At 45.3% G+C, this 20518-nt stretch overlaps 2 protein-coding genes across 3 annotated transcripts in view; one reads left to right on the top strand and one right to left on the bottom strand.

Annotated features, from left to right (window-relative positions):
- TAOK2 (TAO kinase 2) overlaps nt 1-14731 on the bottom strand; it is a 31036-nt gene extending 16305 nt beyond the window's left edge. For both annotated transcript variants that reach the window (XM_063430828.1, XM_063430827.1), the window contains exons 1-3: nt 13753-14731; nt 1036-1236; nt 786-857 (exon numbers count right to left, since the gene is read on the bottom strand). In XM_063430828.1, the coding sequence (XP_063286898.1) occupies nt 786-857; nt 1036-1167 (204 nt within the window). In that variant the 5' untranslated portion in view covers nt 1168-1236; nt 13753-14731. The remainder of the gene's footprint in view (nt 1-785; nt 858-1035; nt 1237-13752) is intronic.
- The window catches only part of LOC134572045 (nucleoside diphosphate kinase A), a 151494-nt gene that overhangs the window by 73923 nt on the left and 57053 nt on the right, over nt 1-20518 (top strand). The window lies entirely within an intron of this gene.

Below are 20518 nucleotides of genomic sequence, written 5' to 3'. Positions count from 1 at the left end.
CCATATTCCACAGACAAAAACTACAATCAATATTTCAGCACTCCATTTTAACCAATTGATTGCCTAGAGCAGGTAATAAAGAAAGGATCCACATCCATAGTGCAGAAATACAAACCGCTCAGCCCGGAAGCTACCAATTCAGCAAGAAAAAAATATTACAGAGAAGCACTCTTCAAACAGAGGCTTCAATTCACTTGTGTGAATACTTCTCATTTATTAATGAATAACAATCAGCCAGCAGTACAGTTCTTGCATGCAAGAGCTAAATTCTCCACCAAAGAAAGCCCACGAGAGAGCTGTACTAACCCAGAAACCATGGTTAGCAAGGGATTCTGGGAGATGTTCAAGTACGTTAAGTACCTTTTCCAGGGTGTTTTTACTCCGCCCTATTGGAGACTAGGTGCGTGCTGTGGGGCTAACTTTTTCGGTTTTTGTTTTTACAATTTTTTAAAAAATGGGCCAAGACAAGAACAATGCTTACTCAGCCAAGATCTGCCTCCAGCCAACAAACCCCAATGAGAGCACCCATTAAATAAAAACAGAAGAATGTGCCCTGGCTGGTAGTGGCAGCAACAAAAGGGAAGAAAGGGTTATTTAGAAACAGAGGGGCTCTGGTGTAAACATGGAGTAGTTACGATGGAAATCTTCCTGCCAATTGTGACACTTTTAGAAGTTTGCCCCAGAAAAATATTTTCAATAATGTAAAAGAATTCTTTTTAAAATTTCAGATTTTTTCCTTAATATTAATAACTTTAGCACGGTTGCCATTTTAATTAGACACCTACCTCGTTCGACTGTTTCCCACTATATGACATTTTCTTAATAGCAACAACTTCATTATTCCGGATATCCCTGGCCTGCAGAGGGCGAGACGAGACAATACAGGTTAAAACGTAAGAGACCAGGGGCCATATATAGAGTAGAGATGAATGGAGACACATAGAACACGAGACAGGGGTGTGGGATTTAAAAGGTGACATAAATGAACAAAGCAAGACAAAAATATAATGCACAAAGTTCCCTGGGGGTACTCACAAAATATACTGCCCCAAAGCTTCCATGCCCAATCTCTCGGAGGTCTGCAAACAGCTTTTCGGGATCATCTTTAAAGAAGAGCTCGGCCACCTCTGGGTCCTTCAAGCTGCCAGCCCGTGCATTGGACGGCATGACGAAGGCCAGAGGGAGGGCTCCGTGGGACACCGCCACCACTTCTCAGTGAGGGGGGACCCACTGAGCCTGCAATGCATGGAAAACAAGGGAAACAAACTGAAACACTGTAGTAACAAGTAAAAAACAAAAAAGGAAAGCAACTGCCTCATCTATGAATTTGTCAAAATTAAATGAATCCCTTTGTGCCTGCAATGGCCAACAACAGATTTGCCTGTGATATAATTATCAAGACTTACGCTGATTATATCATTGCAAGGTTTTAGAATGACACTAGTTGAAGATATAATTTACAATATCTGACTTATCCATTAGCTCTGAACAGCCCACCTCACCCGCTTCCTCTATGTGAGAAATAAACCATGTTTTAAGGGGTTATAATAGCGTTCCTAAACAGTGTGTCCAGTTAAAACGTATCAACATGGACCTATAAAACAAGGATAAAATCAGTTTCAGAGACCACCAACACAATAGCAAATAAAGTACATTCTTACCATACGAGGCCAGCTAGTGGGTTCCCAACCACTAGATGCCGAGTACCGGGTCCTGCCTAGCAAGGATGAACATCCAGGCTCAGACGTGGAATAAAAAGCAGTTTATTTTGGTTAATGAAATATAAAACAACAATTCACCATTGGTAAAACGCTCAACGCAATTCTGGTCCTCAAATACGTCTCCCTATAGTTGCACACAGTCTATAAAGACACCCCAATTAAGTGAAACACACCCCAACAAGCAAGACTAACAAATGAAGAATACGCTGTTAAAAAAAACCTGATGCCTCAGCGTACAAGAAAGGTCCCAACCGTCTTGTTTAAAATGTGTCATTCTCTAGATTATTTGCTTCTTTGTTTTATCCCCATTACATTTTATAGATTGATTACTTTAATTAATCCCCCCCACCCCCCTTTTTATTTTTTTTAAGCCTGCAACCGTTTTGTATGATCAGTCCAGTAAAATTTTGGAGTGTCACTCGAATCTGTTCATTGCTTCGCATTTCTATCGTTCACGTACGTGGTTCTTGCTGGGGATTCTTCGATTCAGGTCGGTTTTTTAATGGTCTATTCTTCATTTATTTGGTTTTGCTAGTTGGTGCGCCTTTACAGACTGTAGGAAGAAGTCTTTAAGGAAGTGTGTACAAAACGTGTAAGCGTCCTAACCATCCCGCACCACCAGAGCACTGCTAAATTTGTTTGAATTTTTAGGTTTTATATTAAAAATTAACCAAAATAAAGGACATTTTACTCCACCTTGGAGCCTGGACGTTTGCCCACGCTAGTCAGGACCCGGCAACTTTGCAGCTGTACTCTGGATCTATAAAATAACCACAACGGATTTGAAATTGGTTTCTATATTTTTGCTTTGTCATTTATTCACTCGTGATATGTCTGCATAAGGAAAGGGGACAAAACTCCTTCACGAAAACCCCCAGGAGATAGATCCCCAAGAGGAATGAAAGTAAAAAGACAGGAGAAAAGAAGGGAGGGAGAGCTGGACAGAGAGGCACCGCGGGGGAGGCCACAGGAAGGGAGACAGAGGTCTGAGGCAATCTGTGAGAGGAGACAGAAGTCAAAAAGAATAAGATAATATGAGATAAATGGGGAGGGGACAGAAGCCACATGTGGGTGGTGTGGGAGTCCAGACATGGGAAAGAGTCAGAGAGAGGCAAAAGAGACCACAAGTGGCAGGGCCACAAGAATAAGATGGAACACAGAGCATATACAGGAAAGGGCCCAGGGAGGACAGAGGCTAACTGCATAAGATGGGGGGAGCGTTGGGGGGCAATGCAAGCAATGGCTGGGAATATGGGGGGGGGGGAGGGGGAGAGGGGGGATGAATTTAAGAGGAGAGGAAGGACAACAGAGCACACAGAAAGATAGTACGTGCAATAAAGCAATCAGAAAGATTAGTGTACATGGGTGAAAGGGGGAACACATTGAAGGCAGGGATAGACAAGTGATAAAGATGGAGCAGGGTACTATATTTTAAAAGAAGCCGTCTATTAACTATTCACGACAAAGCACAAACTATCTAACCATATCCATTTGCCAGGATGTGAAAAAGATATTTAAATTAACATCTTCCTCTCCAGAAAACTACTGAGCCGATAACCCCACCATAGAGCAAATCAGCAGAGCATCGCTCTTAACCCTTTATCTGCCCGGTAGAATCCCAACACTGCTCATTTAACCCCTCCCCTCCTGGATTAAGGAGCTGTGCAGTTTTGGTGGTGGAGATGAACGATGCAGACAGCTCTATGTGTCGTGCCTGCCCCCACTGCTGACAGCCATAGTTACAGGTCTGCCATTGGCTGGAACTTAAAGGAGCAGGAAGGAGAATCACTAAAAGATTCTGCCCCCTGAAATACATTGTAACCTACAGGTTCAGAATGCACCTGAAGTGAAACAGACAAACACAGGGAAGCTGACTTAACGAACACGGTAAAAAAACACCCTCAATCACCTTCATTAAGCAGGTCACACCGGCCCCCATCTTCTACCTAGCTAGCCAATACAGCGGTGTTTAACTGCTGATCCCCAACTCTCGCAGACCAGCATCACTGTACCAAGCCGTTTCACTTAGTACTTAATGTAGCTCGGTCATCTGAACATTTCATAAAGAAAATCTCATACTGAGTGCTTTGGAATTTCATTAACGCAATCAAAGGTCAATTCGAAGTGGAAACTAATTGTCCTTAAACTGACACTCAGCATCAAAACAACTTAAAGGGACACTATGGTCACCAGAACAAACAACAGTTTAATGTATTTGCTCTGGTGAGTATAGTCAGTCCCTGCAGGCTTTTTAATGTAAACACTATCTTTCAGAGAAAATGCAGTGTTTACATCAAAGCCTAGTAACACGGCCACTAGAGGTGCTTCCTGGGGCAGTGCTGCACAGTGTGAACCACTGACGTTTAGCGCCTCCACGCTCTGCATCAAGACGCTGAACACTCCCCATAGAGATGCATTGATTCAATGCATCTCTATGAGGAGATGCGGATTGTCCAGGACAATGTTTGGTTCCGCACCTCCATGGCTCATATCAGAATTTTATATGAGAAAGCATTGTGATTGGCTGAGATATTTAATTCTGATGAGGTCATCCAAGGAGGCGGGTTGGGGGCAGAACCAGATGCAAGAACTCCTGCGCGGCATTGAAAAAAATTCTTACTTACACATGGCTTACAGGATCCCGACAGATACTTTATTTGTTGCTGAACCTTTTACTTTCATGAGTCCTAGTGAGATGGATTTATCATTTGTCTTTTCACTCAATGAGTTAAATTATAGCTTGTATTATACAATAAGGAGCATTTGAGCTGTTATGCATATCTCATCTTGCAGTATAAGTTTCTTGTTCATTGCTTGCATATATTCTAGCTGTTCTGGAATCTTGGCACTATTCATATTGCCTGAACGATGACCCATGTAAACTGAAGTGGTCTGGTTACATATTCCCAGGCCCCCTGAACCCTACAAAGGGTTAACTCCACCTCCAGAGGGACTTTTGGTCACCTGACACTGGATGATCTCAAGCTATGCATGAGGACATCCAGGGACACCCAAAACCCCATAGGAAAACTTTGTGTTCCTGGAACTATAGTTTCCCTTTAAGGCTCAACTATGATTCTATACTACTATAAATGCATTTGTTTCTGCACTCTGGTTTGTATAGAAACGCTTTCTCTGACAAAACTCCTATTGAACACACATTGGGAGGCAGAAGAAGGTAGTGATCACACATTACTGAAGATGGCGCGGGATAGAAAAATGATCAGGAGCCAAAAATGAAGACCTATTTTCAAAAGGTAGACAAACAAAACGAAAAATACGTTGTTTGTACTGAGCGTCCATAAATCCATGAAAAAGCGGCTTTAGCAGTGCAGGAGATAACTTCTAAAGTAAACACACTGGTGGAGACAAATTGTCCATCTCATGTTTGGCACCATTTATTGACTTCTGCGCCCCTTCCTGATGTCACAGGGACTGCGCGGTCCAATCACAGAATTCTCATATAGACTGTGAATGGACTAATTACAGTCTCAGAGCGCATGAGTGCTGCTGGCTGGCAAAAGGAGGGAAGGGGTGGAGGATTTGTGTTTTTTTTTTTTTTTTAATATACTTTCTGCAATGGAGTGAGGCAGGAGCACTGAAGACAGAAATTAAATGTGCACAGAATGGACATTAGACAGCCCAGAAGAGTTGTGGGGCTGCAACTAGCCCCAAGCACACAATTACCCATACTCTGAATACTGCTGGAAAGGCCATTATCCCCAAGCACACAATTACCCATACTCTGAATACTGCTGGAATGGCCATTATCCCCAAGCACACAATTACCCATACTCTGAATACTGCTGGAATGGCCTTTAGCCCCAAGCACACAATTACCCATACTCTGAATACTGCTGGAATGGCCATTATCCCCAAGCACACAATTACCCATACTCTGAGTACTGCTGGAATGGCCTTTAGCCCCAAGCACACAATTACCCATTCTCTGAATACTGCTGGAAAGGCCATTAGCCCCAAGCACACAATTACCCATACTCTGAGTACTGCTGGAAAGGCCTTTAGCCCCAAGCACACAATTACCCATACTCTGAGTACTGCTGGAATGGCCATTATCCCCAAGCACACAATTACCCATACTCTGAATACTGCAGGAATGGCCATTATCCCCAAGCACACAATTACCCATACTCTGAGTACTGCTGGAATGGCCATTATCCCCAAGCACACAATTACCCATACTCTGAGTACTGCTGGAATGGCCTTTAGCCCCAAGCACACAATTACCCATTCTCTGAATACTGCTGGAAAGGCCATTAGCCCCAAGCACACAATTACCCATACTCTGAGTACTGCTGGAAAGGCCTTTAGCCCCAAGCACACAATTACCCATACTCTGAGTACTGCTGGAATGGCCATTATCCCCAAGCACACAATTACCCATACTCTGAATACTGCAGGAATGGCCATTATCCCCAAGCACACAATTACCCATACTCCGAGTACTGCTGGAAAGGCCTTTAGCCCCAAGCACACAATTACCCATACTCTGAATGCTGCAGGAATGGCCATTATCCCCAAGCACACAATTACCCATACTCTGAGTACTGCTGGAAAGGCCATTAGCCCCAAGCACACAATTACCCATACTCTGAATACTGCTGGAATGGCCATTATCCCCAAGCACACAATTACCCATACTCTGAGTACTGCTGGAATGGCCATTATCCCCAAGCACACAATTACCCATACTCTGAGTACTGCTGGAATGGCCATTATCCCCAAGCACACAATTACCCATACTCTGAGTACTGCTGGAATGGCCTTTAGCCCCAAGCACACAATTACCCATTCTCTGAATACTGCTGGAAAGGCCATTAGCCCCAAGCACACAATTACCCATACTCTGAATACTGCAGGAATGGCCATTATCCCCAAGCACACAATTACCCATACTCTGAGTACTGCTGGAATGGCCATTATCCCCAAGCACACAATTACCCATACTCTGAGTACTGCTGGAAAGGCCTTTAGCCCCAAGCACACAATTACCCATACTCTGAATGCTGCAGGAATGGCCATTATCCCCAAGCACACAATTACCCATACTCTGAGTACTGCTGGAAAGGCCATTAGCCCCAAGCACACAATTACCCATACTCTGAGTACTGCTGGAAAGGCCTTTAGCCCCAAGCACACAATTACCCATACTCTGAGTACTGCTGGAATGGCCATTATCCCCAAGCACACAATTACCCATACTCTGAATACTGCAGGAATGGCCATTATCCCCAAGCACACAATTACCCATACTCCGAGTACTGCTGGAAAGGCCTTTAGCCCCAAGCACACAATTACCCATACTCTGAATGCTGCAGGAATGGCCATTATCCCCAAGCACACAATTACCCATACTCTGAGTACTGCTGGAAAGGCCATTAGCCCCAAGCACACAATTACCCATACTCTGAATACTGCAGGAATGGCCATTATCCCCAAGCACACAATTACCCATGGATGTAGGTAGTAGGATCAGGGAGCACCGCCTGTGAAGGAATTCCTTGGATGTCCTCAAAAAGGGGGTCTCCAGTGGTGGTAGGGTATATCTCCTTTCCAATGGCAGTAGGCCGGTATTCAAATAGGTGGTGATATATAAAAGGGTAAAAACACAAAATAGTGCTCTCTGTATAATACAAAATAAAATGATAAAAAACAAAAAATGGAGGTATACTCACAAGTGAAGAGCAAATAGGATATTGCTCAATATATGTAGGCGTAGGTGGTATGATCCCCCACCAAGTGAACACTTTGATAAAGCCTCTTTGCAGGAGAAACACATTAGTGTTTTTTTTTTTTTTTTTTTAATTCTTTATTTTGGTTGTGCACAGATTGAACAAACAGCCGGCGTGTGCCACAACAGCGACATCCGGTAGAGTAGGTAAACATTGGTATGACATGTTATGGCATTAGATATATAGGCACATTTTTTATATTATTTGAAAACAGTAGTTCAGGATTACGTTTGATTGTAACTATGGTAACATTTGACATGTCATGGAGAAACAGATACAGAAGAAACATATGCTGGGAACATGACTTGTGCTTGAGAGTGTACATAGAGTGTTAAATAATAATAAGGGAAAATTAACTGGACAACGATATTCATGACTAGCGCATATGTGTTAATGATTAGGGCATCTGAATATTGGATCGCTAGAGTCAGGCACAGTTTTAAGAGGACATACAGACAGGTCTAACCACAGGCTGAGTTGAACCTATTGGGGCATACAGAGTTAGTTGTATTGTGGTTCAGGCTAATACGAGTCGTCTATAGAACTTTCTACAGTGTAAAACAATATACATGCCGCTACGAGCAAGAGATTGCTCAATTATTACAAGTTTACTTCGCTAGTTATATGAGCAGGCTGGAACATTTTCTAGGATAACATACAAGGCAAGATATATTTCTTCAAAGACATAGGGACATGGTTGATCTAATTGTGTTAACAGTAGGAGGAGCAGGCCCTAGTCGCTGAATAGCTAGTGCATTGCAAAATACAAAAAAAAAATGTAGAAGGGATTAGTCCAAGAGAGTCAGTAGGGCAATATAGCCGGGTGCACTGAGAGTCTGTGTTGATGCTTAGGCCTCAGTTTGTAGTTTGTCCAGGCCTCTGTCTGCAGAGATCTCTGTGTTCAGCCGATGCCTGCTCTGCTGAGCCGCTGGCAGTGTGTATGAGCCTCTTGGGTGCTGGGTGTACCTTTGCGGCAGGGTGAGTACCCCTTCAGGGTTTTTCTTCCGATGGGTCGTGGCTGGGCTCTCTGTCTGTTCCGTCTGCCAGTAAGTGATCTCGTTGTGTCTAGGTCCGGTGCCACGTGGTGGTGAGTGGGTAAGTGAGTTTGGGTGCCCAAGTTGGGGTGAGCTGACTCTGTCTTAGTCGCTTGTCTGTGCTTGTGTGGGCGAACGCCCGCTTGTAGTACCTGTAGTGGAGCGCCATAATAGCGTCGGCGGGTCAGCGGTCTGATCCACATGGCCACCGCCCGTGCCGCTTGAAGACTGGGCATGCCCCTGCTGCACTGAAGCTTGTAGAAGGCCGAGCAGAGCCTGTCGAGGGCCTCTAGGGAGGAGGGCTGCACACCCTTGATCGTGTCTCCCCTCTGTGGATCATGGCGGGCGGCCATCTTGGATACGCTCCGCCTGACTGCTCCTTGCTGCTCTCAGTTGCGAGTACTTGAGTCTGGTCAGCCTGCCTGGTCCGTCCAGCTAGTAGGACCGGGATATCCCCCACCGGTCCGGGGGGGGGGTTGGATACCTGCTCCGTCGTCGAGGGGATCCGGTGCCAGAGAGAGCGGCCGCCTCTCCCCAGCTCCGGCCTCTGTAGGCCGCGTTTGCCGTCCCGGTTTTCCGGCTCCTACGAGCACGGAAAGGGTCTCGGTGTGCCCAGAGGTGCACCCCCGACTTGGGTGTTGCACCCTGGTGGTTCCTCGGGCTATTCCGCCCTCGATTTTGCCGTTTTTCTGGCCCGGGAAGCAGGAGCTCGAGTCCCCTGCGTCTGCTTAGGTCGACGGCCAGGCTCCGCCCCTCCATTAGTGTTTTTTTAAAGCTGTTTTGTTACTATTTTTTTTTTTTTTTTTATCTCCAATAAAGATAGCTCATTTATGCTATTGGAACCTCCAAGCCTATCCTTTTTATTCTATTTTATTTTATAATATAATTACTTTTACTCTCTCCAACACCCTCACTGGAGGACTCGAGGAGTGATATCCTTGGTGGGGATCATACCACCTACGCCTACATATATTGAGCACTATCCTATTTGCTCTTCACTTGTGAGTATACCTCCATTTTTTAAAATAAGTTTATATTATACAGAGAGCACTATTTTGTGTTTTTATCCTTTTTATATAAATCACCAACTATTTGAATACCGGCCTACTGCCACTGGAAAGGAGATATACCCTACCACCACTGGAGACCCCCTTTTTGAGGACATCCAAGGACCATCTACATATACATAGGCGGGATTGTACAGTCCAGGCGCACATATCTGGAGCAGAGTATAGGCTCCAGAAAATTGTAAGTGCAATTCCTTTCCCTTCATTTACCATCTGAATACTGCTGGAATGGCCATTATCCCCAAGCACACAATTACCCATACTCTGAATACTGCTGGAATTGCCCCTGCAGTCTATTAATCATGAACTCTGTACAGACTCTGCCTCAAACACACCTTCCACAAACTAGTCCTCACCTTATGAAAGAGCAAAGCTCTTATAACCACTGACTCCACACAGACACTTCCTCTAACCAACCTTCGACACACTGCATCTACAACCATGGACTCCACACACTGCATCTACAACCATGGACTCCACACACTGCATCTACAACCATGGACTCCACACACTGCATCTACAACCATGGACTCCACACACTGCATCTACAACCATGGACTCCACACACTGCATCTACAACCATGGACTCCACACACTGCATCTACAACCATGGACTCCACACACTGCATCTACAACCATGGACTCCACACACTGCATCTACAACCATGGACTCCACACACTGCATCTACAACCATGGACTCCACACACTGCATCTACAACCATGGACTCCACACACTGCATCTACAACCATGGACTCCACACACTGCATCTACAACCATGGACTCCACACACTGCATCTACAACCATGGACTCCACACACTGCATCTACAACCATGGACTCCACACACTGCATCTACAACCATGGACTCCACACACTGCATCTACAACCATGGACTCCACACACTGCATCTACAACCATGGACTCCACACACTGCATCTACAACCATGGACTCCACACACTGCATCTACAACCATGGACTCCACACACTGCATCTACAACCATGGACTCCACACACTGCATCTACAACCATGGACTCCACACACTGCATCTACAACCATGGACTCCACACAGACACTTCCTCTAACCAACCTTCGACACACTGCATCTATAACCATGGACTCCACACACTGCATCTATAACCATGGACTCCACACACTGCATCTATAACCATGGACTCCACACACTGCATCTATAACCATGGACTCCACACACTGCATCTATAACCATGGACTCCACACACTGCATCTATAACCATGGACTCCACACACTGCATCTATAACCATGGACTCCACACACTGCATCTATAACCATGGACTCCACACAGACACTTTCTCTAACCAACCTTCGACACACTGCATCTATAACCATGGAGTCCAAACATACACCATCTCTAACAATTATTCTACACACTGCATCCAGACACCTCCTCTAGTCAACCTACGACACTACCTCTATAACCATGGACTCCATACAGACACCATCTCTAACAATTATTCTACACACTGCATCCAGACACCTCCTCCAACCTACGACACTACCTCTATAAAAAAAAATAGAGACACCATCTCTAACCTACCTTCTACACCTACATCTCATATCGAAACACTGCACAAAAAGACCCAAGGCACCATCACCAGTTAAAATCAGAGAAGTGGTCATGGTGCCTGCAGTAACCCTTTAAAACCGTATAATTCAGAGTAACCACAGGGCAATCTGCTGTCTAAACTCACCCAGAATGCCCAACAAATTGCATACAAGTCTTAGACGCTGTGTTGTGCAAACCGTAAAGAGCAGGGATCAAGAAAAGGGATATTAGGGGGGAAAAAATACAAAGTGTACTGTCAACAACCCAGTCTGACAGGCAGAGACTGTACGAGGAGAAAATCAGGTTTAACACTGAAGAAAGGGGGGTGTTTAATGGGGCTAGGTATGCAATTTAATATTTTACATCTGTTAATATAATAAGCGTTAGCCAATTTAATCTTAACCAAAACATCAAGATCACTGCACCATTATTGCCACTTTGCATAAATGCTTTCTTTCAGTAGCATACAATATGTGCCTGTACTATAACACCAGGCCTACACAGAGCATTGCCCCTCACTGCCAATCTGCAGAGCATCCCTGCTGGACTCCCTGCTGTCTAAGGCCTGCAATACACTGACAGGTCACCTCCATTGCAATCTAAGCATTGGCAAAATATTACAATATTAAATTCCTCACACCTTTGCTGAACCACAGATCATTTGCAATAAATAAAATTATTCCACAATTCCTTGTATTGAACTGCTAAAATCACTCGCCTCCAAACATTAACCCATCATAAGCCCTAAAATATACCGATGATAACCCAGACAGAACTCGTACCATATTAATATTGGTTTACCAAGGAAGCACTGTTCCACCAAAACTGTCCTACCACTTTCCATTGAGATACGTTCTTGCCTTCCATGGACTTCCAAGAATGTTCACTATGCCTATGGAAATTGGAGAGCCCAAGCAAATGCTGATCATTATAGCCAATAGGCTATTCCCCCCAAACTATGCACTTTGACCCTGGTGGATCCCAGTTTAAACTAAAAACCTCAACTGCAGAGGAACACCAAGTCAAATATCCTCTGTATCACCTACAATGCAGGCAATCATAAGAAACCTGGACAATCCCTTGTATCTGAAATCCGGATGCACATAAAAAGCCAGAAACATGCGAGATTTCTTGAATTTCCCAAGAAGCTATTGTTCAAGGAAGGAAATGAAAAAAAAATGCTAGCACTTGGCCATCTTATAGAGGAAGTGATGGAAGCTCCTTTAATTTAGAACTAAAAAAAAAAAAAAATTATATATATATATATATATATATATATATATATATATATATATATATATATATATATATATATTTTTTTTTTTTTTTTTTTTCTATTAGGTGCTAAATATACGTGCTCCATAAATAACATTTCTATGAATCTGTCAAACCCTACAATACCATTCTGCCAATCACAGCTCTGTCAGCAGAATTATATCTGGCGTATCATTCGGTCTCCATCACCAGGAGTCCATGTACACGGCATTGGCTGGACAGCACAAACAAGGCAGTATACCCACTTCTCACACAAAACCATGTTTTGAACCCCCAAGTACATCAATGCAAGCACCTTAAACCCACGCAAACTGTCAGTAATCACAGTACCTAATCTTAGCACTCCTTGGGTACTGACGCCCCCAACGTAATCCCATTCATCTAAACTGACCTTACCCAGCATATGTTCACGCAATTACTTAACCCAATGTAAGCTGCTGCCCGGTTCCTTTGGCAAAGTCAATACCTCTGCTATTTTAAGATTCAATAATAATTCACAAACATATGATTTCTTCAAGCTAGATAGAATCTGACTAAGACCTTGCCAAAGCAGTTCTTCAACCTAAACCCCGTCGGGTATTTGTAGCCACTAGACCGTAATGCCTCAATTCCACATCCCTAACACTGCTGCAGACATGCCAGTGTTTAAATGCTTCACCTGAGACTTATGCATGCCAATATTGACAAAAAAAACTGCTTGCTATATTCTGAAATAACAAACCACAAATTATAGCTGAGAGGCACCATGAATGGTGCCAATCCAACCAATGTCTCCTCTCACACGGGCAAAATTTCAACCACAAAGGGATACAACGGGCAGGCCCATGTCCACTTACACAAGTTTAGTCCAATCAAAAGGCCCTATTTGGTGGAAACAAGTATGACCAAGGGTCTCAAGTGGGAGGCAGTCCGTCCAACCAAATGGCCCAACAGAATGTGAGTCAGTCCAACCAAGGAGTACAGGAACCGGTCTGTCCGTGAGGCCCCACTGTCACCAAAGGGCCTTACAATATTGAAGTCATTTTGGTTCCCAAATAAAAACCCTATAGGATGTTTCCAATATGAGACCCCGTTGCTGTGGACTAGCCCATATGGGCAGTGTTTAAATAATGTGAAGGATCAATGGGCCAAGACACTCCAAATCCTAAACTCAGGCAGATTTCCATCACATTATTTAACTGTAGAACCCAAGCAGCCCTGATACTGCAACCCAATGGAAATTTTTACCTTTGGACCTTACCATCCATAATAGGGCCAATTCGAACCATGACGGTTTCATTGGAAAGGCACATAGAGCTGACATTCACTTGGCTTACCTGAATGTCTCCCCGTGCCGCTGGGTATCTCTCCTCGCCGGTCTTGCGGCACTCAATGGGCGAGGAGGAGAAATTTCTGCCCGTGGCCTCCCATGCTGGCTCTCTGGGCTGATAGTACCCCTGTCCCTCTAACTTCGGCTGTCTCTTTGGACATAGGCAAGTGTGGCAGCTTTTCTGCCCTCACTTCTCAGCTGCCACCACAGGCAACTTTGGCTCTCTCGGGCAATCTCTCTATTCATGTAGCAGCGTTTCTTTGTGTCTCCCTGTCGCCGTCTCTCCCAGGATCCTTTCTGAGCGTATCTGTCTCTTTGTGTCTACTGCGGTCTCTCGGCTGTCAGGGTATAATCAGAGCCTTCTCTTCACATCTGCCTCTCGCTCAGAGGAAATGCTGAGTGACATTAGCCCTGGCTCTCCAGGCAGATTGCAATGAATAGACCATCATGCATGGAATGAAATAGCCTCTCCTTGTACACCTAGCCTGATTTCTCTAATCACCTGGAGATCTGCTCTATCCCCCATTAACAGGGAGTGTGCCCTGCCCTGTATCAGTCTATATATTAATATGGATATAGTATAGTGTATATATGGGTGTGTATATCTCTATGGAGCCTATTATCCTAGCCCTGTACCAGTCTATATATTAATATTGTGTATATATTTGGGTGTGTGTCTATGGAGCCCTGATTCAATCTTTACATTCTAGCTCTGTATACCCCAATGCCCAGCCTGCTGCCCCCTCTCAATGCTGCCAATGCCCAGCCTGCTGCCCCCTCTCAATGCTGCCAATGCCCAGCCTGCTGCCAATGCCCAGCCTGCTGCCCCCTCTCAATGCTGCCAGTGCCCAGCTGTATAAATAGCTGGGTAAGCGTGCCCGCGCTGTAGGAAGTCTAATGGGAGCAGTATACCCCCCTCCCGTCCTCTCTATACAGCTCCCTCTCTCCTTCTACTCCCCCTCCCTTTTTTTTTCTCTCCCACCATCCAAGATGGCGGACAGGGCGGGAGCTAAACCGGAAGCAGCTAAGGGGCGATCGGCGCGCATGCGCAGACACAGTGCCAGTCTGCCGCGGCTGCTGGAGAACGCAGAAAGGTGACATGCGCAGAGCGTCATCGGGCTTCACTGAGGGCAAGAGCGGAAGTAGGTGGGGCAGGGCTAGCTAAGGGCGCACGCGCGTTTTTTTAATAATAAAACTTTATTGAAAATTGCTTCTCCTTTATTCCATTTTTTTTTCCATAGCAGGAAGTGGAGTTGGGAGGCTGTGGCTGTGTTACACACAGGAGCCATGTCCATTCACATGGCATGTTCTGTATTGTGCACTATGGAAACACAGTGGGCCAGTGATTGATTAATTACATAGCTACACATAGAACAAACCACATCAGGGAATAAAGTCATCAGTTTTATGGGGAATTAAAGGGACCACACAAAGCAGGGCCAGCCCATAGCTATAGGAATCCCATTACAGTACAAAGCAGGGCCAGCCCATAGCTATAGGAATCCCATTACAGCACAAAGCAGGACCAGCCCATAGCTATAGGAATCCCATTACAGTACAAAGCAGGGCCAGCCCATAGCTATAGGAATCCCATTACAGTACAAAGCAGGACCAGCCCATAGCTATAGGAATCCCATTACAGTACAAAGCAGGGCCAGCCCATAGCTATAGGAATCCCATTACAGCACAAAGCAGGGCCAGCCCATCGCTATAGGAATCCCATTACAGCACAAAGCAGGGCCAGCCCATAGCTATAAGAATCCCATTACAGCACAAAGCAGGGCCAGCCCATAGCTATAGGAATCCCATTACAGCACACAGCAGGACCAGCCCATAGCTATAGGAATCCCATTACAGCACAAAGCAGGGTCGGCCCATCGCTATAGGAAACCCATTACAGCACAAAGCAGGGCCAGCCCATAGCTATAGGAATCCCATTACAGCACAAAGCAGGGTCGGCCCATCGCTATAGGAATCCCATTACAGTACAAAGCAGGGCCAGACCATAGCTATAGGAATCCCATTACAGCACAAAGCAGGGCCAGCCCATAGCTATAGGAATCCCATTACAGCACAAAGCAGGGCCAGCCCATCGCTATAGGAATCCCATTACAGTACAAAGCAGGGCCAGCCCATAGCTATAGGAATCCCATTACAGCACAAAGCAGGACCAGCCCATAGCTATAGGAATCCCATTGCAGCACAAAGCAGGGCCAGCCCATCGCTATAGGAATCCCATTACAGTACAAAGCAGGGCCAGCCCATCGCTATAGGAATCCCATTACAGTACAAAGCAGGGCCAGCCCATAGCTATAGGAATCCCATTACAGCACAAAGCAGGACCAGCCCATAGCTATAGGAATCCCATTACAGCACAAAGCAGGGCCAGCCCATAGCTATAGGAATCCCATTACAGCACAAAGCAGGGCCAGCCCAAAGCTATAGGAATCCCATTACAGTACAAAGCAGGGCCAGACCATAGCTATAGGAATCCCATTACAGCACAAAGTAGGGCCAGCCCATAGCTATAGGAATCCCATTACAGTACAAAGCAGGGCCAGCCCATAGCTATAGGAATCCCATTACAGTACAAAGCAGGACCAGCCCATAGCTATAGGAATCCCATTACAGTACAAAGCAGGGCCAGCCCATAGCTATAGGAATCCCATTACAGCACAAAGCAGGGCCAGCCCATAGCTATAGGAATCCCATTACAGTACAAAGCAGGGCCAGCCCATAGCTATAGGAATCCCATTACAGCACAAAGCAGGGCCAGCCCATCGCTATAGGAATCCCATTACAGCACAAAGCAGGGCCAGCCCATAGCTATAGGAATCCCATTACAGCACAAAGCAGGGCCAGCCCATCGCTATAAGAATCCCATTACAGCACAAAGCAGGACCAGCCCATAGCTATAGGAATCCCATTACGGTACAAAGCAGGGAGAGCCCATAGCTATAGGAATCCCATTACAGCACAAAGCAGGGCCAGCCCATCGCTATAGGAATCCCATTACAGCACAAAGCAGGGCCAGCCCATAGCTATAGGAATCCCATTACAGCACAAAGCAGGGCCAGTCCATCGCTATAGGAATCCCATTACAGCACAAAGCAGGGCCAGCCCATAGCTATAGGAATCCCATTACAGCACAAAGCAGGACCAGCCCATAGCTATAGGAATCCCATTACAGTACAAAGCAGGACCAGCCCATAGCTATAGGAATCCCATTACAGTACAAAGCAGGACCAGCCCATCACTATAGGAATCCCATTACAGTACAAAGCAGGGCCAGCCCATAGCTATAGGAATCCCATTACAGCACAAAGCAGGACCAGCCCATCGCTATAGTAATCCCATTACAGCACAAAGCAGGGCCAGCCCATAGCTATAGGAATCCCATTACAGCACAAAGCAGGGCCAGCCCATAGCTATAGGAATCCCATTACAGTACAAAGCAGGGCCAACCCATAGCTATAGGAATCCCATTACAGCACAAAGCAGGGCCAGCCCATAGCTATAGGAATCCCATTACAGTACAAAGCAGGGCCAGCCCATAGCTATAGGAATCCCATTACAGCACAAAGCAGGACCAGCCCATAGCTATAGGAATCCCATTACAGTACAAAGCAGGGCCAGCCCATAGCTATAGGAATCCCATTACAGCACAAAGCAGGGCCAGCCCATAGCTATAGGAATCCCATTACAGTACAAAGCAGGGCCAGCCCATAGCTATAGGAATCCCATTACAGCACAAAGCAGGGCCAGCCCATAGCTATAGGAATCCCATTACAGTACAAAGCAGGGCCAGCCCATAGCTATAGGAATCCCATTACAGCACAAAGCAGGGCCAGCCCATCACTATAGGAATCCCATTACAGTACAAAGCAGGGCCAGCCCATCGCTATAGGAATCCCATTACAGCACAAAGCAGGGCCAGCCCATAGCTATAGGAATCCCATTACAGCACAAAGCAGGGCCAGCCCATCGCTATAGGAATCCCATTACAGTACAAAGCAGGACCAGCCCATAGCTATAGGAATCCCATTACAGCACAAAGCAGGGCCAGCCCATAGCTATAGGAATCCCATTACAGCACAAAGCAGGGCCAGCCCATCGCTATAGGAATCCCATTACAGCACAAAGCAGGGCCAGCCCATAGCTATAGGAATCCCATTACAGCACAAAGCAGGACCAGCCCATAGCTATAGGAATCCCATTACAGCACAAAGCAGGGCCAGCCCATAGCTATAGGAATCCCATTACAGTACAAAGCAGGGCCAGCCCGTAGCTATAGGAATCCCATTACAGCACAAAGCAGGGCCAGCCCGTAGCTATAGGAATCCCATTACAGCACAAAGCAGGGCCAGCCCATAGCTATAGGAATCCCATTACAGCACAAAGCAGGGCCAGCCCATAGCTATAGGAATCCCATTACAGCACAAAGCAGGGCCAGCCCATAGCTATAGGAATCCCATTACAGCACAAAGCAGGGCCAGCCCATAGCTATAGGAATCCCATTACAGCACAAAGCAGGGCCAGCCCATCGCTATAGGAATCCCATTACAGCACAAAGCAGGACCAGCCCATAGCTATAGGAATCCCATTACAGCACAAAGCAGGGCCAGCCCATAGCTATAGGAATCCCATTACAGCACAAAGCAGGGCCAGCCCATAGCTATAGGAATCCCATTACAGCACAAAGCAGGGCCAGCCCATAGCTATAGGAATCCCATTACAGCACAAAGCAGGGCCAGCCCATAGCTATAGGAATCCCATTACAGCACAAAGCAGGGCCAGCCCATAGCTATAGGAATCCCATTACAGCACAAAGCAGGGCCAGCCCATAGCTATAGGAATCCCATTACAGCACAAAGCAGGGCCAGCCCATAGCTATAGGAATCCCATTACAGCACAAAGCAGGGCCAGCTCATAGCTATAGGAATCCCATTACAGCACAAAGCAGGGCCAGCTCATAGCTATAGGAATCCCATTACAGCACAAAGCAGGGCCAGCCCATAGCTATAGGAATCCCATTACAGTATCCATGGAGTGAATCTGGATCTACTCAGGTTTTACACAATAATAAACACCCATTGGGGAATTAGGGAGGGGTTTATTAACACCAAATTGTAGTGAATTGAAAGCAGAAATACGGAATATAAATAATATCCGAGCTGTGACTAGATTTCAGGAAGGGGTGCCTATTCACTAAACACTAAAAGTAGTTTTGCAATTGCATTCGGCTCAGTTGCCTTACGTACGGTTGTTAAATTTACTTTGAGGGTTCACTGTATTCACTAAGAACCAAATGGCGAGCGAATTGAGACTAATGGATCCTGGCTATTTACAAATGGCCCTCATTGTGACAGTGAGGTTTATTTAAAAATAGCTGAACTGAATCACAGCTCAATTCTTACTGAATTAATGTGCTGCATGGGGAAAAAAATACCACTAATGTATGAGTAAGGTATGGGGAGAATTTAGGATTGGGGTATCGTTAGAGGGATCTATTCATTGAATGACAAATAACAACCTAACTGCAGTCAAATTTAGCTGTTTTAACCAATTTGGTTAATCACTCAAGGCAAATAAGGCTTTTCCAAACTAATTTGCACTTCTGTTCAATGGGTTGGCCATTTAATAAGGGTGATTTGGCTTATCACAAAGTGTAAGTGTTCTTTTAACCTATAACAGACCTGGCAATTATGGTGCCAAGTTGGCATCATTGACAAAAATCTGGAAAATGTGTTACTTTTCCCCCCCCTCTGTTCCAACATTGGAGATTCAACTATTCCGATTCTTTCTATGTACAATAGTGAGGTCATGGACTACAACTGGAATTGTTAGAACAGACAAGGGACTTGAACAGTTTAGGACAAAGTAACCGATCTGTAAAAATAGCCAAGTTGGTGGATTTTACCAGCTCGATTATTTCATTTATTTATTTAACCCCTTAAGGACCAAACTTCTGGAATAAAAGGGAATCATGACGTGTCAGACACGTCATGTGTCCTTAAGGGGTTAAAGGTATATTTTATTGGAGTTTGTACACACAGTATACATCCGGTTCATTATAGGGGAATAGTATGAGAAATATAGAGGTTAGAAGTTGAGTATAGGTATGAAGCAACAAGCACATCAAAACAATAATTAATTAAATAACTGATAACGAATAGGAATATAGGACTGTTTAAAACAAATTTTAAAAATGCAGTATAATATAACCATAATACAACTTGGTAGTGAAAATGAATTGAAGTCACATCCACATGGCTGTGTAGGTAGTAGTGTGGGTAGTAGCATACATATTTCTTTGAATCTGGACTACAACCGGTCAGTAGAATGGTTAACCAGGGGTTGTGGAATACATTCCCCAGAATCTCTGTGGATACTGTGTTCGTATTCCTTCCTTTTGAGCCGCAATCTTCACCGGTGGCACAGCCGGCATACCTAGTTTCTGCATTAAAGTCTCTGAGTTTTCATCAGAAGACAAAGTAAATGTCTCCATGCGGGACTATAAGAGAGCCTTTCACTCCCCAGTGGTACTTAATTCAATGGTTCTTAGCTGCTTGGTGACCAGAACCAACTGTTGCTTCCCCAGCAGGACAGCAATTGGTAGATGACCGTACAGTGCCACCGAGCATCCCTCACAATGTACAGTCTCTAAGATTCTACAGTGGGCTATGATGGCAGATCACACCGCAACATCTCTGACCACCAATATAGTGACTCTGGGAGTCCCAGCTGAAGCTACAGCTGCCTTGCATACACAG

The sequence above is a fragment of the Pelobates fuscus genome, chromosome 8 (assembly GCF_036172605.1).
Source record: "Pelobates fuscus isolate aPelFus1 chromosome 8, aPelFus1.pri, whole genome shotgun sequence".
In the NCBI taxonomy this organism is placed as follows: Eukaryota; Metazoa; Chordata; class Amphibia; order Anura; family Pelobatidae; genus Pelobates; species Pelobates fuscus.
This window is presented reverse-complemented; position numbering and strand designations above follow the sequence as displayed.